The 22,199-nt window shown below is 44.9% G+C and overlaps 1 protein-coding gene across 1 annotated transcript in view; it reads left to right on the top strand.

Moving 5' to 3' along the window:
- The window catches only part of FIBCD1 (fibrinogen C domain containing 1), a 49,143-nt gene extending 31,030 nt beyond the window's left edge, over window positions 1–18,113 (top strand). Inside the window, exons 4-6 of the mRNA XM_044661321.1 lie at window positions 4,574–4,670; window positions 16,182–16,361; window positions 17,854–18,113. Coding sequence (XP_044517256.1) covers window positions 4,574–4,670; window positions 16,182–16,361; window positions 17,854–18,113 — 537 coding nt within the window. The remainder of the gene's footprint in view (window positions 1–4,573; window positions 4,671–16,181; window positions 16,362–17,853) is intronic.
- The last annotated feature ends 4,086 nt before the right edge of the window (window positions 18,114–22,199 follow it).

Consider the following 22,199-nt stretch of genomic DNA (forward strand, 5'->3'; position numbering starts at 1 on the left):
ATATATGTGTGTGTGTATATATATATATACATATATATATATAAAATGTGTATGTGTGTATATGTATATATATATATATAAAGTAAGAAAACAAGTACACATATAAATATATAGAAAGTGAGTACTTGCAATTGACAACCATTATTAAAATGCCTACTATGTGCCAGGGACTATGCTCGTTTCTGGAGATACTGAGAAATTATAGAAGCGTGTTGGACCCCATCCATTTCCCATTTTAGATTACATGTTACAAAATAATATTAGGGAAGTGCTTTAGCGTGACATCTTTAGTCTAATCTGAATGTTGTCATTCCGTGGTTCTTTGGTTGTGTCCAACTGTGACCCCATTTGGGATTTAGTTGGCAAAGATACTGGATTGGTTTGTCATTTCCTCTTCCAGCTCATGTGACAGATGAGGAAACTGAGGCAAAGGGACTTGTCTTGGATCACACAGCTAATACGTGTCTGAGGTTGGATTTGAGCTCAGGAAGATGAGTGTTTCTGACTCCGGGACCTCCACAGAACAATGTCTTGCCCTGACATCTTTTTCGATCATTCTTGTCAAGGTCTAACCAGTTTCTAAAAGGATAGGCTTGTTCAGCTTAGGAAGCTCTCCTTGTTAAGTGATTAGTCTATGAACTGATTAGGATCAAACTAAGAGAAGGCAATAATATTTGATTAATTAAATTAATAAAAGTATCTCTTGAGTTTGCCTTTGACTAGGCTGAAAGAAGAATACTTTGAGGGAATGGTTAAAGAGGGATTGGATGGTTTTTAAGAAAATGATTGTGAAAAAGCAGCCATAGTTAAGGGGCTCTTGTTATGTTCATTAAATCAAAACTGTTACCTGAACTTTCCTTTCTATTTTGTTACTATTTTTTCTCCTAGTGTGGAATTTAATCTTTTGTTTGGGAATACTCTAAATTGTAAGCTAAAATGGCTTGCGTCAGAGAGATTTTCAAAGGCATGATGGATGCCTGTCCCTTTGGGTTTTGTCTCTAAGCAGAGATGCTTAGAATTACTTAATTAACAAATCTGACTCTGGCAGGCTTGTATCTAAAACAATGAGTACAGAATTCTTCTCCCATACAATTAAATAATTAATTTCTCCTCTACACTTACACAAGTTAATTTTTTGGGGGGGGGGGGGGGGGGGGGGGGTAGAGGGGGGAAGCTTTCGATTAATGGGAAGAAATCAAGAAAGGCTTCATGTAAGAGGTAGCATTTGAACTAAGCCTTGAGGGAAACTCCAGAGGTAGGAAGGAGAAGGGAGTAATTCTAGGCAGGACAGGACATCTTGGACAAAGGTGAGGCATGCCATGAGTAATGAATAGCAAAGCAGTTTGGTTTGGCCGGACTTGTAGAAAGTATAAGGAGGAGTAATGTATAATAAGACTGGAAAGGTAGATTGGGAACAGGTTGAGAAGGGCTTTAAATGCTGAACAGAAGACTTTGTAGTTAATGCTAGAAGCACACTAGATGAATTTCAAGAAGGGAAAGAAGAGCAGGCTAGAGTAATAGTCAGGAAAAGCTACATGGAAGAAGTGAAACTTGACCTAGGTCTTGACGGGTGGGTCGGGTTCAAATTGGCAGACAGAAAGATGAGGAAAGAGTATGAACAAATACACACCTTCTCCCCCCACTTGCCAGAGAGTAAGCCTTTTGAGGGCATCACTGACTGAGACTTTTTTCCCTACATCTCACAGTACCTAGAACAACACTATTAGGCACATAGTAGGTGCTGTAAAAATATCTGGCTTATAGAATTTCCTTCTCTGGTGTAAACATTATGGTGCCTGAGATGGAGAATCATCTTCCTTGCTTAAGGATAGAATCAGAATTTGGAACTCACAAACATTTTTTAATGTTAAAAATAAATAATAATATTTCTTTAAAAGACAGATTATAATAATACAGGAGAGAAGTGATGGAAGATAGAATCAGGGTGAGTGGAAAGAAAGGGGATGAATTCAAGAGATAAGCTGAGATAAACTTAAAACCTGACAATATCTAAATATGGGGATGAGGGAGGAGGAGGGAAAGGAGTGCTGGGTGAGGGCTCCAGAACTCTGCCAACTCTTCATTTCCCATATGCTGTATTCTCTGGATTTTACTCCGTCACCATTACCACTTTAGCTTCCTTTTATGTATTGGGTTCCTCCATTAGATTGTGAGCTCCTTGAAGGCAGGAACTATCTTTCTTATTTGCATTCCTAATGCCTAGCACATAGTAGGCAATAAATGTTTATCATATTGTATCTTTTTAAAAAATGGAATTAACCATTCTTTTTCAGCAGGACCTAGAGCTAGGGAGATGGATCAAGAGCCACATGGTCACAGAATGATATAAATTGTATAAGTTTGAAGACATAAAATGTTCCAGCTAGGCGGGACCTCAGAGCGTAAAGCATAAAATGTTAGAGCATACGATACCAGAACACAGAACATAGAATGTTAGGGCTGAAAAGGACTTTATAAATTATCTAATCTAACAATTTTTAACCTGGGGTTAAATGGATACATTTTTGGAGATTCATGAAGTGGGATGGGAAAGAAATTAAATCTTTTTTTCCTCTACTAGCCTCTGATTATAATTTAGCATTTTTTAAGTTATGAATGTAGGCAACAAATATTATTCTGAGATGAAGCCCATAGGCTTTACTAGAATGACACACAAAAAAGTACAGATTCTCTGATTTAGTCCAACCCTCTCATTTTACAAACAGAAACTTGGGCCTAGTGTCTCCTCTGGGTCCCTGTGTTTCTGCCAAAGATTAGGACTTTAAAAAAAAATGCACGTGCTTAGGGTTCAAATCTCCAACTATCAATACCTTTCCCACTTACATCTCAGATCTTTTCAAATCTTATTGGATTTCCTTCCATGCTGAACCAGCCCTTTCTGAGGATTTTTAAAATTCAATGTTTCGTCGGATCTGAGGTACCAGAGCAAGAAAAAGATGTGTCATCTTCCTCCATTTTCCTCATGTAAAAGCTGCCCAAACAATGAAATTTGACATTTCCCCAAAGAAATTAACTAGCAGTCCAGGAGCAAGTGAGTCTGGGAGGCTCCACTCTGCCAAAGAGAACATTGTAAGAGGTTACAAAATCAGAACCGAATCAAGCCACTGGACAAAAAATGTGAAAAGTTTGAATTAACTGGGGGGGGGGGCACTCTTTCCCCCTTGATAGGCCTCGGTTTCCTCATTTGCAAAGAGCAAGGATGTTGGACTAGATTTACTCGAAGGTCTCTTCTAGTTCTAAGTCCCTCAGATGCTATGATCTCTGACTAATGGAACATGTATGCATAGAAGGGGTCTCAGTGAGGAATGCTGAATAATACTCATTCTACCTCTGATAAATAAATGTCAGTGTAACACAGAAAGGAAAACATTGGCTAATGGGAACGATTTATCGTGTGTGTGTGTGTGTGTGTGTGTGTGTGTGTGTGTGTGTGTGTGTGTTTTGCAAGTAAAGAACAGAATTGTCAATGAATCTTGTAAAGACTCAAGTCAGCTCTGGCACGAACCAGAACAGCACTTATTTCAAAGCAATTTAACCACTGGGATTCCCAAGTCCCAAATCAAGGATGTTATTAAAAGGAAGCGCTGCAAACACCACAGGAGCTCATTGGCACACCAGGCACACCTTGGCCAGAGACCTGGGCTTCCCTTTCCCTCTCCCCTCTTGTTGTTCTCAGGGAGAATCTCCATCCCCAGCTCCCTCAGTGACCGCCGACACCTTTGCCAAGACATGGCAGCAATTTGGCTGTTGGCATATCATGTAATTAGATGGGGCCCTGTGGGAGTCAGTAGACTTGAGAGGAGATTCCAAGCTCTTGCTCTTTGTCAAAGGAAAGGATATTATTTTTTAACAGCATAGGGTTTGTTTTTTTCCTTTTTCCTTTTTTTAAAAGCAGAAAAGGTCCTTGAGGTAATATTATCCATATCCTTTACTTTACAGATGAGGAAATTGAGGTCCAAAGAGGGTCTTCAGATGAGTTAGTAGCAGATTCAGGACTAGAATCCAGGTCTCCAGATTTTTCTTAAATGGAACACCCTAAATAGAGCCTCTCTAGGAAGTGTGGAATGTTTGGACCTTAAAGGCCCTGCCAGTAAGACCAGAATCCAGGACCAAGCGCCATAAGAGATCTCAAAATGCCACTGAATCCCATCTGATCATTTTGCAAATGAGGAAACTATGTGGAGACTGATTTACCCAAAGTCCCACGGGAAGTAAATGTTAGAGGTGGAATTTCTTGGCTCTGGGGACAAGAGTTCTTTCCCGAGAAACCAGGAGACAAAAATTCAGCTGTGATTTCCAGGCTAACCAGATAGAGCAGATAACAGCCAACTTGAGCCTTTCCAGGAAGATTTGCCCACAAACTGAACTTCATTAGGGAAGGAGGATTGGAGAGTGGAGCTTCTCTTGATCCCAGATCAGCCCAGGATCCACAGCCCACAAGCTGATGGCAACTTGCCTGGTCCTGTCATCTGGAGGCGGGGAAGAGAGGAATTCTCATTCTCTGAGAGTCCAGTCTTTAATTTTTCTCTCCTCGTTGGTCCCTTCCTTACAGGTTTTTCAGCGTCGGGAAGATGGTTCTGTCAACTTCTTCCGTGGTTGGGAGGCCTACAGGGATGGCTTTGGCAAACTCACCGGAGAACACTGGTTAGGTGTGTACCTCTCAGAGGCCTCCTATGTTATTCCCTCTTGGGGTCTCCTACACTGGGGGGAGGGAGGAATGAGTTAGTTCATTTGTTAGTTGAATAAATAAATGAATTCACATACATATGAATGAACGTGATTAAAAACCTTTACAGTTATACAAGGCTTTATCATTTTCAAAGTGTTTTCATAAATACTACTTCAAATGGTGCCTTCAACTATATTATGAAGCTGACTGGGAAAGTATTGCTATTCCCAGTTGACAGGCAAAAAAACTAAGGCCCAGCGAGGTCATAGGGTGAGTCTATGGGAGAACCAGGACAAAAAAACCAGGGAGGGCTTCTAAAATCTGTCCCAGCTCTAACGCTGCGATCTCCCGACTCCCAGAACACTGCTCTTTCCATGCCATTGTTAGCTTATGGTACACGTAGGCCTGAAACCTCCTTTTTGCTGAATAATAATAATTACTGACATTAATATAGCCCCTTTAAAGTTTGTAGAACGCTTTGCATCAAAAGCATTTAATGTCTATTAATTGTAAAAGGGAGTATCCATGAATGCTAATGGGTGAAAGGAAGGAGAAGGGAGGGTGGCCAAAAGCGCCAAAGAGCACGAATTGTGCCCCCCACAGCAGGGACCCTGGACATCTCCCTCCTCCCTGGAAGTCTTTGAGAGACGGCAGTAGCAGTGACCAGGGAGAAAAGGGCCCCCTCATGGGAGGAGGCTCCTGAAATGCGGTCCTACTCCCATATACATGGGAAAGCACTGGTTGTTTTTGCAGTTGTTCACTCTGTTCAGTTGGGTCCAACTCTTTGTGATCTCTTTTGGGGGCTTTCTTGGCAAAGATGCTGGTTTGATGTTTCCTTCTCTGGCTCATGTTACAGATGAGGAAGCTGAGGCACAAGAGCTAAGTGACTTGTGCAGGGTCACACAGCTAGTAAATGTCTGAGGCTCAATCTGCTCCCAAAGTGTGTATTAGGCCCCTGCTAAGGGCCAGTGGGGAGATAGGAAATAAAACATCTGACAAATTAAATAAGAATGATTGCAAGACCATACCTAATTAATTTCCAAATAGAAAGCAAAGATTTATAAGAGGCTGTGTGGTTATAATGGATAGAGAGCTGGAATTAAAGAGGATCTAGGTTTAAATTCTCCCTCTGATGAGACTTAGGCAAGTCATTTAACAGATCTAGGCCTCAGTTTCCTCATCTGTCAAGTGATAAATTGGACTAGAAGTCATCTCTTGAGCTATGATACTATGACCCTATGTGACAGGCGATATAGTGAATGGATTAAGTCAAGAAGATCTGGGTTCAAGTCCTGACCTCTGACATATACTGGCTATATGACCCTAGGCCAGTGATGGGCAAACTATGACCTGTGGGCCAGATGCACCCCCCTAAAATTTCTATCCAGCTACGGGACATTATTCCTAATCTGATGAATACAATGAGTAGGATACAATACAATGAAACTTCGAAAGAGTTGCCTTAGAAACAGACAGACAGATGAGCATTTCCTTTCCTTTGGCCCCCTCTTTAAAAAGTTTGCCCATCACTGCCCTAAGCAAGTTATTTACCTTTCAGTTTCCACTCCCAGGCAACCATTTGGGGTTTTTTGTTTGTTTGTTTGTTTTTAACCTTTTAAATCTTTACCTCCCATCTTAGAATCAATACTTAGTAGAAGAGTGGTAGGGGCCAGGTCATGGGGGTTATGTGATTTGCCCAGGATCACATAGTTAGGAAGTATCTGTGGCCAAATTTGAACCCAGGACCTCCTGTCTCCAGGTCTGGCCCTCTATCCACTGGGCTACCTAGTTGCACATATCTGAAATTTTAAGCTATAGAACCCTTGCTTATCTGCATTAGCAGAAAAAGTTTTCTTAGCAAAAATTCAGTCCACTAGTGATATTGGGGGTCCAGGTCACAACATAGATCAAAAAGCCCAAGTAGTTTAGAAGCAGATAAGATCTATCTGTGTGGGCCGCTGTGGTGGTCTAAGAAGGCTACCTGGAAGAGGTGGGATTTGATCTGGGCTTGGAAGAAAGGGTAGTCTTGATAGAGACCAAAAGAAGGAAACTGAGCATTATGGGCTCCTGAAGAGGTTAAGTGAGGAGTCCTTAACCTGTTTAAAAAATATACCATGGACCCCTTTGGCAGTCTGGTGAAGCCTCATCTCAAAATAAGGCTTTTCTGCATAAAATAAAATACATAGCCTTATAAAGGAAACCAATTATATTGGAGTATACTTATCAAAATATTTTAAAAAACCCAAATTTGTGCTTTAGGAATAGAGCTCCGAGTGGGTCTAATAACAGAAAATAATTTAAAGTAGTGGTGAGCATAAATGATATTCCAAGATTACCTGCAACAACTATAATTTGCTATGAAAATGTTTGTGATTTCTATCTGTGGCCCCGCTACCCATACAGCTGTGGTTTGGTGCCTCTACTGTAAGTGAATGAAATGTTCCATTTCAGTGACAGGTTAGTAAAAATGAAGATGTCATTTTTTCCCCCAATCCAAGTTCACGAACCCTTGGAAATCTATGAATCTCAGGCTCCCGACCTCTGGTAGAAACAAAGTCCAGCAGGCAGGGGAGCCCAGATTGCCCGGGAGGGCGATGGAAAGGAGAGCCGGCCTTATCTCCCGGGACCTGCGGGGAAATAAGGCCGGGGAGGCGGGCTGGGGCCAGAGTGCTCGGAGCTGGAGTCCTCTGAAGGAGGAGTCATTGCGCTAGGAACACCCGGAGGCCCAGGAGGAGAAGCCAGGGAGGAGGGATAGGACGGGAGGAGAACAGAGATAACAGAGGCCAGTGGTGGCGGTGGGCGGAGGGTCGGGCCTCTTCACTTCTCAAGCTACTTCCTCAGAGGGACTGAAGGTCCTTGAGGGAAGCAGTGTGCTGAGAAAGGAAGAGAAGAAAGAGGCGGGAGGGGGAGCCAGGGAGGGGAAGGAAAGAGAGAAGACAAGGTGCGGTGCTCCCTGGCATCTCCTTCCCCCATCTCCCTTTGCAGCAGATTGGAGCTGTTCTGGCTGCAGCGCTGGTATTAAGGCATCTTAATTGAAATCTATCCGCAGCTTCGAAAAGGTGCGGGAAGGAGCCGTTTAGTCGGGCCCTGATTAGCTCTTGGCAGGCGCTGGAAGCCCTGATGTGAATGTCAAAGCGAGAGGGGCTGCAGCTCCGGCACAGAAACCCCCGCAAACTCCCGGTCGGTGTGCGGTGGGTTATTTATTTTTAAGCCCACCCATCTCTCCCCACCCCCTCTCCCTTCTCCCTCGCCGGGCGCCTTTTTAATTTGAGTTCCTGGGGAGGTAGGTGATGGCTCGCGCACCAAGCCCAGGGGAGGGGCTGGGAGAAGGGAATGAAGGAGCAGTTAATTAAACCATGTAAAGGTGACGGGGACCTGGGTGGGAAGCAATAAGGGCAAATCAATAAGGGGCTGGAGAGGAGAGAGCGGAGGCATAGAGAGAAGAGAAATCAGCCCTTATTCCTCACCCCCTCACACACACATCCACTTCTTTTTTTTTTTTTTTTTTCCTCTTAAAGAGTTGGAAAAGGGAAAAAAGGAGCTGGCATAGCCAGGGATGAAAATGGTATTAAAAATAATTTCTAAAGTCCTGCAGAACAGGGATGTTACTCCAAGAATCCAAGGGGCATCTCAAACCTTGCTTGGGTAAATAGATTTACAGTCCATGATCTGGAAGGTCCCTTGAACTTAGAGTTCGCTGTGTTTTGTGAGAGCTTAGAGGTGAAATCCTAGGTCTGGGACCGGCTGCCCTTTGCAAGGATGTAGGACTCCATAATTAGCTTAAAATAAAAAGAGACATTTATTCACTTGGAGGCAAAGTGGAACAGCCTGGAAACCGTGTGCAGGTGCAGCACCGCCTCCCCAGAGGAGATAGGATCTGGGGTATTTTATATCCCTTTGACAACTGGGATTACAGGATAAGAAAGGGGGGCGAGGGGGGAAGCAGGAATAAGGTAATTCATTGGGTTGGGGGTATTAGAGATGATCTGTGGAATTCAAGGAATGATTGGATTAGGTACCACCCAATGCTAATCAGAGTGGAACTGGGAGGTGCATAGCATAGTTATGTTAATTGAAGATCTAAGGGAAAGTCCAAGGGGAGAATGTTCCTCTCAACTAGCAGAAAGGAATCTCCTATGTCCTTTTTAACCTCTTAGAATGCTTCTGGAATTTGGGGTGTCTAGGAGGAAACCCATACCCTCATATCAACTGGATCATAGATTTTGAGGTGGACGAGGTGTGTGATATTGTAGGATCGAATATTTAGGGGCAGAAGAGGCCTTACAGGTTATGGAGTCCAACTCTCATTTTACTGATGAGGAAATTGGGCCCCAAGTCCAAAGTGACTTGCCCAGAGTCACACAGAGAGTAAGAAGATTTAATTTTTATAGATTAAGAAACTGAACTCCAGAGACATGAATCCAGTGATCTGATCCCCCAGGTGGTAATTGACAGGTCAGGATTTTAAAATGAGGTCCTCTGACCCCCAAATTGATGCCCTTTCTTCTACCTTCCAAGTTTGTCCTCAGCATTAATCATCTGCCTGTTCAATGATCCTCCTCTCTTCCCCAAAAGACACCCAGTGCTTTCTTGCTCCTACATCCCTGGGACTAAAGCATGTAATAAATTCATTCACTTTCAGGAGTTTGCAACATGAGAATTTGCATTTTGAGAGGCTCAAGGGAGTGAGCAATGTTCAACCCAAAAGATTGACTCATTAAAAGTAGATTTCCAGGCATCAGGGATAGGTTAATGGGTAAGATGTTTCAGGAACAGGGTCGGGCCTTTCCTGCCCCCCCCCCACCCCCATTCCCATGTGGCCACTTGTAGAATCCTAGTGATTTACAGATGAGGAAACTGAGGCTCTGAGAGATCAGAGGACCTGCCTAGCATTGCATACTTGTTCCATTCTTTGTATTATTATGTCCTGTCTCTCTCTTATCTCCAATTAGTAAGCTCCTTAAAATTGAGGGAGGAGGGGGCGAACCATGTGTTTTTCTCATCTCTATAGCCCTTCACAGTGCCCTGAACACAGTTGGCTCTCAGTCAATTTTTGCTAAATGATTGAATGAATGAATGCTGGCAGAATGTAGCAACTCAGTGGAAGAAAAAGGAGTTTGGATGTTGGAAGAGCTTGAAGCTAAAGCCAAGCTGGGAGGAGGAACTGAGGGGATCTTGTGGAAGGGATTCTGGAACTAAACTTGTTAAGAATGGCATATAAGTTTAATTTCTGCAAACAGTGAAGGTAAAGGAACAGTCACTGTGGGGCTGTGACTGGGCTGGAGGGGCCTCGGGTGGTCACAAACTTTCTCCTCCCCTCTCCTTTCTACAGTCAGGAAGCCCACTTGGTATAAACTGGAGAATAACTAGAAAGCCATACAGCTTGTTTTGGTTTTTAAAAAAAACCCCAGTTTTCACCCTAAGATGCTTAAAACATAGGTGGGAAGTGTGATCATTGAACAATAAAGACTATTTTAAGATAAGAGCAATTTTTTGTGGTTTAGTCATGTTCACTTTTTGTGACCCCATTTGGGGTTTTGTTGGTAAGATACTGGAGTGGTTTGCCATTTTCTTCTCTAGTTCATTTACAGAGAAGGAAACTGAGGCCAATAAAGTAAAGTTATTTGATCAGGGTCACATAGCTAGCAAGTGTCTGAAGCCAGATTTGAACTCAGGAAGACAAACTTTCAGGCCTGACACTCTATCTACTACACCATCTAGCTGGCCCAACAAGAACAATTGGAGATTTGGCATTAGTCATTACCATGCAATCATGTCGATGACAATATTCAAAATGGTGGAATCCTAGCTAACTTCAAATATTTGAAGGGCTATCATGGAAAAGAGGGATTCCGTTTATTCTTTTTGGCCCCAGAGGAAAAAAACAGAAGGATAGCTGTCACAAAGAAAGAAAAAGGCTATCTGTCAGGTCAAACTTCCTAACAACTGGAACTGTCCACAAGTGAAATGGGTGGCCATTTACATTTAGTGGCAGGAGTGAAATGGGCTGCTCCTTCTTATTGGAGGCTTTCAAGCTGAGAAGAGGTGATAGGAGATCACTGGTCAGGTTTATAAGAGTGGGAATTCCCACTGGTCATGGATTGGTCTAGCAGGCCATTGATGTCCCTTCCAACTCAGAGATTCTGTGAGTCTGTGAATAACAACTGACACTTGTGTGAAATAAGTGAATTTTAAAGACTTGTTGGAAAATGGATAATTCAGAGTCACTGGAGGGATATATTTGAAAGTAAACAACCAAAAAACTTGGGTAGCCACTGCTGGGCACATGATAAGTTTAAGTTAAAGGTTATGAGGATACCTGACCTACAAGATGGGGAGAATGAACAAGTATAGAAATATGTATGCATGTAGGTCAACTTGTGGCCGGTCAGTCTCAGAAATGCATCAGCACTGATGGCAAACATTTCAAACAGTTGGTTCATTAAGCTACGTGCTGTCATGAATTAATATCCAAATTTTGATTAGTGACCAGTACATTTATTTCTACTTTGATGATTCTGTGATCTTTTTCATGTATCTCCTACTTCTCCAAGTGTTACTGATTATGACCCCTCCCCCCCCATGCCAGAGATGGCAAACCTATGGCTTGGGTACCAAAGATGGCATTCAGAGCACTCACTGTGGAAACTTGGCCACCGCTCCCACCCCCAGTTCATTACTAGAAAGGCAGAGGGACTCAAACAGAGCTGCTCCCCTTCCCCTCTCCACCATACCTGACATTTTTTCACATCCTGCCCCTCTGCCTAGCAGCCAATGGGAGTGCACAGGGGGTGAGGTGAGCAACTCACAGGCAGCAGAGCTGGAGGGGAGCAGAGCACTCGAGACAGGGGAGTGTCTCGAGTGCTCTGCTCCCCTCCCCCTCTCTACACTCACTGAGGACATTCCTCACTTCACCTGCCCCTCTGCCCAGCAACCCAATGGGAGTACTTCCAGCCTCCCCTGTGTGAGGTNTATGGAAGTCAGTTCTCACTTTATGTAAATTTGCATTGCAAATCTGAATTTACAAGAATTCTGAAAGAAATCCTCATGTCAGAAAAAAACACCTATGCTAACTTTACTGTATCTTCCTGTGTTCCCTCTGCTTCCGCTACACCCCCTCACTAAAAAAAGGTCTAAAAAAATCCTCGACAAAAATCCTTCAAGAAAATACAGAAGAAAGGGTGCAGGGAGAGAGACAATTGGATTGGGAGTTTCCCCCCATGCTTGGCCCCTTCACCTTCCTCTCTTCAATTCCCTGACTTATTTCAAGACTCTGACCAAACCCCATCTACTCCATGTCCCCCCTACTATCTACTAATGCCTTACCTCTCTATCTTTGATCTATTCTGTCTATGTCTTTTATTATCATTGTTTTTTTTACCAATTACATGTAGTAACAAATTTCCACACAAGTTTTCCAAAATTATATGATCCAAATTGTCTCTCTCCCTCCTTCCCTCCCCATTCCCAGAGTTGACGAACAATTCAAACTGGATTATACATGTATTATCATAAAAACATAGTTCCATTTTTTCAATGTCTACATCTTTGTCTACTCAGTTGTTTACACTTATATTTTTGCCTTTCCTTGCATGTTCCAAATTCAGCACAGTTCCTGGCACATAATAAGTGCTTAATAAATGCCTGTTGACTCAGGAAGTCCTGAACACAAATCTGTCCTCTGGCATGTACTGGCTATATGATTCAGAACAAGTCACTTAAGTTCTGTTTAACTCAGTTTCCTTAACTGTAAAATGGGAATAATAATAGCTTCAATGGTGAAAACTCTACCTCTCAAAAGACAGAAGAGTTTGAAAGATATTTGTTAAAAGAAAAAGCATTAGACATATATGTTAGGGAACATCCGGAATGATGGCGTATATCAGTGATGGTGAATCTTTAGCACAGGTGCCAAAGATGGCATGCAGAGCACTCTCTGTGAGCATATGAGCCACCCTCCCTTCCAACCCCCGGCCCCAAGTTCATTACTAGAAAGGCAGAAGGGCTTGGGCAGAGCTGCTCCCTTCTCCCTCTCCACCATGCCTGATGATATTTTTTCACATCACCCACCCCTCTGCACAGAGCTTCCTCCTTCCCCTGTCTAGGGTAAGGGGGAAGTGGGGTGAAGCATTCAGTCTCTGGAGGGGGAGGTGGGGAGCACTCAGTCTCTAGTAGGGGACCAGCAGGACACTCAATCTAGGGGGTAGGGGCAGGGCCTGACACTCCATCTCTAAAAGGTTTGCCATCACTGCCCTATGCCTTGTCCTGCTTTGCAACTCTCGTGCAAGATCTCCCATAAATCCTCCAGAAAGGGGTCCATCCAAAGTGCTGACAGTTTTCCTCTAGAAATGTACATTTTGTGGAAACCAATGACTCACATGGACTATACAATGGTTATCATTCTGTCTCTCTCTGTCTCTCTCTCCCTCCCTCCCTTTGTCTCTCTCCCTCCCTTTCCCTTTTTCTATCTCTTTTGCTCTCTTCTCTCCTCTCTTTCCCTTTCCCTCTTTCTCTCTCTCTCCCCACTTTTCCTCTATCTCTTTCTCCCCACCTCTGTCTCTCTGTCTCTTTCCCTCTCTTTATCTCTCTGTTTCTCTCTCCTTCCCCTCTTTCTGTCTCTTTCCCTCTCTCTGTCTCTGTCTCTCTCCCCTTGTGCCTGGCCTATCTCTTTTAATGCTCATACTTTTTGATCATAACTGTTTCCCTTCATGACTCTTCACTAGGCATATGTTGTTGCCTGTCCATTGTTCTTTGGTTGACCTGAAACTTTAATTCTTCAGAGATTTTGCTATATTCCATGACTTACAACCATATAGCACCCACAGGAGGATATTTATTCACAAAATATGGCTCTCTCTTACTGAAATTACCTCTTTTTTGGTCCAAGCCTACCACATAGCCCTGGGCATCATGGGAGAGAGAATTGAGTGTAGCAGGGGTCCCACAGATTTGAGATCAACACCAGCAGGTTATCAGCAGTGGCAAAAGATTGAATGCTACTAACCTGGCCATTTTGTCTTCTTTTAGTTGGAACTGGGAAGTTCCTCTCTGAAGCTAGAGAGGGGAAGATTCTTGCTGTCTTCTCCTCCCATTAAAATGCACACATTAAAAGCACAGGGCTTAGAGTTCTGGAAAGAGAGGCAGGAGGGAGAGATTGAGAGAGATGTAAACCTCACTGATGAAATGTCACTTGCTGCTGATAACTCATAAGGCATTTAATTAAATGCCCTCTTAATCAAGAGCTAATCAAACCAGCAGGAAAGCTGCATGTGGGGGGTAGTTATGTGTGCATGTGCCTATGAGGGTGTGTGTGCTCACGCATGCAGTGTCTGAAGCCAGACCGACATTGAGGTGAAGCATGCTAAAAGAGGGAAGAGAGAGAAAGAGAAAATGAGGAAAGTGTGGTAGATGGATTTTAGGGCTGGAGGAGACTTCAAAATGAAGTATCAGAGCTCAAAGGAACTTTAAACCAGAGAACATCAGAGCCATCAAGGACTATAGAATGTGAAGCAGCAGGGCAGAAAGGCACCTTGGGACATAGCAGAGCTAGAAGGGACATTTGATGCTCTTCTGCTAACCTGTAGAAACTTGGAGAAGAATTCAGGCCATTCCAACTATGAGTAATTTAGCAGTATCACTTTCTGCTCTCACCATCTTAATCCTGCTAAGTTTGGAGAATAACTCCTAACCATGTGTCTTTGGTTGTCCTTCAATCGTTTTTCAGTCATGTCCAACTCTTCATGACTCCATTTGGGGTTTTCTTGGCAAAGATACTGGAATGGTTTGCCATTTCCTTCCCCAGCTCATTTGACAGAAGAGGAAACTGAGGTAAACAGAGTAAAGTGACTTGCCCAGGTTAACACAGCTAGTAAGTGTCAGAGGCTAGAATTGAACTTAGTAAAATGAGTCTTCCTGACTCCCAGCCCAGCACCTCATCCACTGTACCACCTACCTGCCCAACCATGTGTCTACCTAACATTCTCTATTATGGTCTAGTTCCTTGGGGGCACAGTGGAGTGGGAAGTTTTAGCTCCACCTTTTTGACTAATGATGGTAGTTATTAACTTAGGAAAGTCACTTCCTCTCTCCAGGCCTCATTCCCTCTGTAAAGTGAGGAGGGAATGAGGAAAGGGGTTTGATTAGTGGACCTCTAAAGTTCCTTCTAGCACTGCTATTCTTCAGGTCCCTTTCATTTCTGATATTCTATATTCTACAGTTCATGATAGCACTACTAGTCTATGGCTTAAAGCTCCTTCAGGCTCTAATATTTCATTTTAATGTCCCTTCCCACCTAGAACAGTCCATTTTTTTAAACCCTTACCTTCTGTCTTAGAATCAATGCTGTGCATTGGTTACATGGCAGAAGAGCAGTAAAGGCTAGGCAATGGGGGTTAAGTGACTTGCCCAGGGTCACACAGCCAGGAAGTGTCTGAGGCCAGATTTGAACGTAGGACCTCCCATCTCTAGGCCTGGCTCTCAATCCACTGAGCCACTCAGCTGCCCCCCACATTCTATGTTTTAAGCCTCGTCCCCTGCCTTAGCTCTAATAGTCTAGTCTAAGGTCCCAGGAAACTCTAACATTATAGGCTCTGACGTTCTATGATGTCAGGCCTCTTTCAGCTCTATCAACTTATAATCCTGTGAATCCATTCTAAAATAGATAATAATCCACAAGAATTTCTGGTAAAGTTTTTGTTTTGTTTTTAACACGAACTTGAGATTTCCTAGGAATAAGGAACTCCCTCCACCAATACGGAGTGGCGGCTCATATGGAACTTTTGGTCCTAGAGCCACAGATGGGTGTGCCTCTGCAGGAAGGCTTGAATCTTGAACCAGGTCTTCCTGGTTTGATAAGACCAGTGGTCTATCCATGCTATCTCTTTTTCATAAGTTATTTAATTATATATACATGCATACATGTATATATATTATATTTAGTATTTCATAGAAATCTTTGAAGACAGAAGTTAACTGAAGAAGGGAGAGGCCAGAGATTACCTTCTTCCACCAGGCAATGTTTCCAACAACAGACATGCACAGGAAGAAGGGAGCACCTAGGTGGTGCCATACTGCATAGAGTGCTGGGCTTGGGGCCAAGAAGACTCATTTTCCTGAGTTCAAATCCAGCCCTTGACACTTACTAGCTGTATGAGCCTGGGTAAGTCACTTAACTGTATTTACCTCAGTTTCCTCATCTCTAAAATGAGCTAGAGAAGGAAAAGGCAAACCATTCCAGTATCTTTGCCAAGAAAACCCCAAAAGGGTCACAAAGAGTCAGACACAAATGAAAAATGAATGAATAATAAATACAAGAGGAAAGACACAATATAGGGGCCAATGGAGTGATTGTAGCACATATGTCCACTCAAAAAGCACCGTTCTGCTTTCTGTAGCTATAAAGCCTTGGTTTTATATTGCGCCTCAGCTCCCATGATGTGCTAAACCCACCACAGATGATCATCTGTCTCCCTCATGTCTCCCCTGTTCTTAGGGCTCAAGAGGATTCATGCTCTGACCATGCAGGCCACCTACGAGCTGCACATAGATTTGGAGGACTTTGACAACGGCACTGCCTATGCCCACTATGGAAACTTTGCTGTGGGATTGTTCTCTGTGGACCCAGAAGAAGATGGCTACCCCATCACCATCTCTGATTACTCGGGCACCGCAGGTATGGCTTAGGGTTGGGCTGGCTCAGCAGGGTCCAGTTTAGCTATTGGTAGAGCGAGACATTTGCATCAGAATCATCCAGTAGTGAGTCGAAGACGGTATCCAGGCAGATGGAGACGTGTTCTGGGTAGATGTTCTCCCCATTCCCCATTAACAAAGTCCTGTCGTGTTGATGACCTAAAAGTTCTTTTTTTTCAATCTAGACCCTGGGAGAGGAAACCTACTATACAAAGGCAGAATTATCCTAAAGGTACAGGAACAAATCAAAAGAGTCGCTGAGGTCCTGTGCTTTGGGGGACTAAGTAAGATGGGCAATGGTTTGGAGAGGCAGCAGGCACACACACGCACACACACGCACACACACGCTTCCTTTGGTCCTGATGATGACTCAGAGGACTAACGCTTGTCCAATGAGCTGTTTCAAGGGCATAAAGAAGGAAACAAATCCATCAGGCTAGTTCAGAGGTGGCCAGAGATGGGTGGGCTGAGGTCATTGGCAGAGTTTAAAGAGTAGACTGGATCTCAGATCTGACCACTCTTCTAACTACAAATACTAGGACTATTGGTGCATCCTGGCTATTCAGGGGAAGAGTTCTGGGGGCTGTCTTTTTTTTTTTTTTTAACCCCTTATCTTCCGTCTTAGAATCAATACTGTGTATTGGCACCAAGGCAGAAGAGTGGTAAGAGCTAGGCAATAGGGGTTAAGTGACTTGCCCACACAGCTAGGAAGTATCTGAGGCCAGATTTGAAACTAGGACCTCCTGTCTCTAGGCCTGGCTCTCAATCCACTGAGTCACCCAGCTGCCCCCTGGGGGCTGTCTTGACAGGGATGTACCTGGTTTGGGGTTTAGTTAATGGGGGTCAGGAGGGCAGTAGAAGGCTTTATCCTCCAGTAGCTTAGGCAGAAGAGTCTGGAGTGGAAAGAATGCTATGCTAGGAGTTGGTAGAGCTGATCTTCACCTGGGGAAGCCAAACCAGTTCTTGGTTCTGCCAATTCAGTTCAGGTACCCCTTTAGTTCTACTCTGCTAGTTTTTTTTTAATTTTTTTTTTTAAACCCTTAACTTCTGTGTATTGGCTCTTAGGTGGAAGAGTGGTAAGAGTGGGCAATGGGGGTCAAGTGACTTGCCCAGGGTCACACAGCTGGGAAGTGTCTGAGGCTGGATTTGAACCTAGAACCTCCCGTCTCTAGGCCTGACTCTCAATCCACTGAGCTACCCCGCTGCCCGTCTGCTAGTTTTTCAGAGGAGGAAGCTGAAGCTCAGAATGGTTGTCACTTGCGTAAGGTCACCAAAATAATAAAGGCTGGAAGCAGGATCCAAACTCACATTTTCCACTGTAAATGTCAATAATAATAATACTTCTTTCTAGTCTCCCATTCCATAGAGCTTCTGTGGAAAAATAGCTTTGAAAACCTTGAAGCGCCAGAGAAATGCGAGCTATGACTTTTGTCTGTGTTTAATTTATGCGTGTGTATGTGTGTGTTGGGATACAGGTGATTCCTTCCTGAAACACAACGGTATGAAGTTCACCACCAAGGACCAAGACAATGATCATTCAGAGAATAACTGTGCTGCCTTCTACCATGGGGCCTGGTGGTATCGCAACTGCCACACCTCCAACCTCAATGGTCAGTACCTCAGGGGTCACCACTCCTCCTATGCGGATGGCATCGAGTGGTCCTCCTGGACAGGATGGCAGTATTCCCTCAAGTTCACTGAGATGAAGATCCGGCCAGTCAGAGAGGAAAATTAGACTGGGACCTCCAGCACCCACCCCATCCTCACTCGCCTCTCTCTTCTCCCCTCCTTGCTACTCTGCCCTCCATTCTCTCCCCAAACTCTTGTGTTGTTTTGTCCATGAGTCAGAGTGAACCAACCTCCCACCGGTGATGCTTTCACAGTGGTCCCTGCAGGCAAAGAGTTGAGAAAAGACAGCCGAAGACTCTTCTCCAGGTTCAGAAACATAAAACTTTTCTCTGTATCAGCTGGTGGGAGGTAAATTTTGGAGATGGAAAAAATAATATATATCAGGGTGTTTATATATATATATATATAAATGTACACACACACACACACACACACACACACACACACACACACACACACACATATATATATATATTCACATACCGGTAGCTATAACTAGGGATAGAGAAAAACTATGAAGATGACTTGAAAAATCCATATTTTATACCTGCCCTAGATTTTGACTCACCCAATAGTTATTCTTGCCAGACCTGGATCTAATTGGATTTGTCAGAATTCTGTCTCCCTGTATCAAACAGTCACAATGGTAATAGCGGGTCCCACCAGAGTTGGGGGTGCAAAAAGAAGAGAAGATGGGATTTGGGGGTAATGAGAAAGAATGGGTATCTCGGATGATGTTTGGGAGGGGGAATCTAAAGGACTCCATTAAGGGAGACATGAAGTTGGGAGCATGGATTTATTTTTGCCTGGATCTCCTCTCTTGGGAATGGGAGTTTGGTGACCTGAACCCAGTCAGGCCATCCCTGGGTCTCTGCATTCAGCCAGCCTTTCCTAAAGTTTTCCTCCTTATCTGATCTCTGATTTATCAGTGGTGAGTAGAGGTTGGCCTATGGCCCTAGAGCCATGAGATAAGCACCAGAGATGGTGGCAGAAGCTCCCTAGCACCTAGCTGGGTGTGGTGGGCACAGATCAAAAATCATGGTGAGTTACAAAAAAGTCATTTTGGCCCAAGATAGTGAGGAACTGGGGGAGGAGGCAGTGGTTAATTTTGGGAGCCTCTCAGAAGAGTTCTTTTGCTCCGTGCCTTGAGACCAGCTTGGACTTCCGAACTTTCACCTTTAGGCATCAGGCAGGTCTCTAGCCTCCCAACCTTCTCTGCAATCAGTTATTTGCAGGCTGGACCTCTTTGCAAGCATCCCAGCCCAAACCCTTCGAAGTACAGTGGAATTCACCCCCAGCCCTACTGTTGTTTCCCCGATGGTTCTTCCATCCCCTCGTCTTGTAGCTGAGGATAGCTGCAGCCAATGACCCAATAGCTTCATTCTCTTCTTCCCTGCATGGAACTTTCTGGTTCTCAGACTGATCTCCAGGGCAAGACATTCCCTCAGCCAAAGAGGCCTGAGAGATTCTAGGCTTTTACTTCAAGGTGGTGGCATGGGATCCAGACTGGGCAGGGCTGGACTGTGACTACAGCCTGAGTCTGGCTTTCGAAGACTATGGAAAGAGAATCTCGATTCAGTCTCAGAGCACAAGCTCTTGTTTCCTTTGGAGAGAGGTCTGGGCCCCAGAGAGCCCCTACCTTGCTCTGCTCCTCTACCCAGATGGGCCTCCTGTTTGGGCTGAATCTGGCTCCGGGGCTTTCTGCATGGGTCGCAGAACAAGCCTGGCCTTGGGGAGACCATTAGCCCAGCAGAAAGAGGGCTGGGGAATGGAGGGAGCGGGGTGGGACGGGGCAGGAGAGAGATATGGAAAAGCTGCTTATGTTGCCCCCAAAAAGCACATGGCAGAAGCAGATTGAGCCGAGTGTTTTCATGCTTGCTGCTCTATCCCAGAGCCTGCGGTGAAAGGCTCCCCATTCTGGGCGAGCTCTTTTCCTTCTGGGCCCAGGAGGCGGTTATCAGCACAAGCTGTTTGGGGCTGAGCCCAGATGTTCCAGAACAGGCTGTGTGCTCGTCTCTTCCCTCCCACTCACTGGTGAAGAGGCTCAGCCTCCGGGCCAGGGGCCACTTGGATCTGGCCTTCTGCACGACCTGGGCATTGCCGGAACAGGCACGCCTCTCCCGGGAGAGGCGCCCTCATTCACAGGCTCCCCGGAAGGAGGCTCTCTCCCTCCCCTTGCCTGTGGGCCCTGCCGTCATGGACGGGCCTCCCAGCCACAGAGAGAGCTCCAGACCAGGAACGAGGAGTCCCCATAGCCCCGTGTTCCTCATTTAAGAAGCGAGGGGAGGAGGCAGCCCCAACCCAGCCCTTCCTGCTGTGATTGCAGACTGTGGGTCCAGGTTGACAGAAATTCCCTCAGTCAGGAACTTCCCTCCGGCATCCTAACCCTCATTAGCAGGCAGAAGTAGTCATGGTTCAGTTGTCAGAGATGGTGGGTTTTTTTTCCTTCTGCTTCTTTTGAAGTCACCTTCCCTGGAAATACAGCAAGGCCCTGCCCCCTGCTCCCAGGGTTTAGCCTCGGCCAGCCTTGGAAGGCAAGGGAGAGGAGGCCTTCACTCTGCCTGGGCTTTAGGATTTATCGCTGCAAGGCACCTCCGAGATCACCGAGTCCTTCCTCTTCATTTTACAGAGGGGTCGGAGGCCCAGGGGAACAAAGTGATTTGCCCAGGGTCACACAGCCAGGAAATGCCAGAGCCATGACCTCTGACTTTAAATCCTGTCAGTCTGTCCATCGTATCATCTGTCTCCTTCTCTGCTCTAGTTAGCTTTCATTCACTCTTTTCATTCTGCCAGTTAAAGGAGGATTTGCTGACCCACCAGGAGCAGAGAGGTCAGGACAATGGCCCAACTCTGTCAGACTGACCCCAAGGAGATCTTAGAGAAGGGAGCGGCAGAGTGGCTGGTCAGCTTGACCAGAAGGGAGACGCAGCAGCTGCCTCACCGGGTGGGGCTCGTTCCCCGCAGATGAATGAAAATGGTGCTTGGCACGGCTAGCCCAGGTCCTGTGCAAGAGAGCAGTGGGGCAAGTGGGTGAATGAGGAGGCTGGAAGGAATGATGCTGTCATCTCAAACTTCCACTCCAGGTCTGTGGCCATCTCCTAAGCCCTTCACACACTCACCCCCACCATTCCTTGAAAAAATGTTATTTTCAGATAAAAACAGGTAACAAGTTATTGTGGGAAAGCCCTCAGCCAGAAGACAGGGAGCTTCCATTTTGATCCTGCACTCTGCCACTAACTTGTTGGATGATCTTAGACAAATCCCGTGACCTCTCTGGACTGGAGTTTCCTCGTTTTTAAAATATAGTTGAACTAATACAGGGTTCGTAACCATGATTGGGTCATGGACCACTTTGACAGTCTGGTAAAGCCTAGGGACCCCTCCTCAGATTGACTAAAGGAAATGCGAAATTTCAGTTTGAGGTTGGTGAAAGTAAAAATGTGCATTTTTGTTTCCCTGTCCAAGTTAATGAATCCCTTGAGATCTATTCTGGGCTTTAGGCTAAGAACTCCTAGATGAGAGGATCTCTAAGGCCTTCCAGTTCTGCACTCCATGATGGCATGAAGGTTCATGAAGGAAAGGGGGTCGATCTCAATTTTCCTCCCCTGGAAGTCACTAAACAGGCACCGTCCCCTTCATCTGCCTCATCCCCACACAAAACCCTTTGCATTTCCAGGAAATAGAAAATAAGGAAGCTCCTCTCTGCTGCAAATCTAGCAAAGACCAAAGGGACATTGGGGGAAATTTTTGCCTCCAGGTAGGAAAGTTACATGATATACTTTAAGACATAGGTTATGGCTAGGCCCTCTCCCAGGGTGACACAAACTGATCAAGTTATTTGCCTTGAGGTACCACCTTCCCACTCTAAGTCAAAAATGGTCAATGGGTAGAGATGGAAGGGCCAGGTTGCCCACGTTGTCTCTGGCCTGAGTTGCTGGTGCCTTGCTCCAAAGCATGATCGGCCCCCTACCTTCTCCATCCACTCCAGGCAGGGCCAATTGAAGGCCCAGGCCCATATCCAAAGGATACATTTTCATTGACGTGGCAACCGTCAGATCTGAGGGTTGAAAGTCAACCCCACCTTCTCTGTACTCTAAAGACCTGCAATTTTAGCAGTGTGGGCACTCCGTTCAGGAGCAGATGGCAAGCCTTCCCTTTCTTTGCTAGACTGGTCATGGGAATGTAAAAAACA

This window comes from Gracilinanus agilis, chromosome 2 (genome assembly GCF_016433145.1).
Source record: "Gracilinanus agilis isolate LMUSP501 chromosome 2, AgileGrace, whole genome shotgun sequence".
Classification (NCBI taxonomy): Eukaryota; Metazoa; Chordata; class Mammalia; order Didelphimorphia; family Didelphidae; genus Gracilinanus; species Gracilinanus agilis.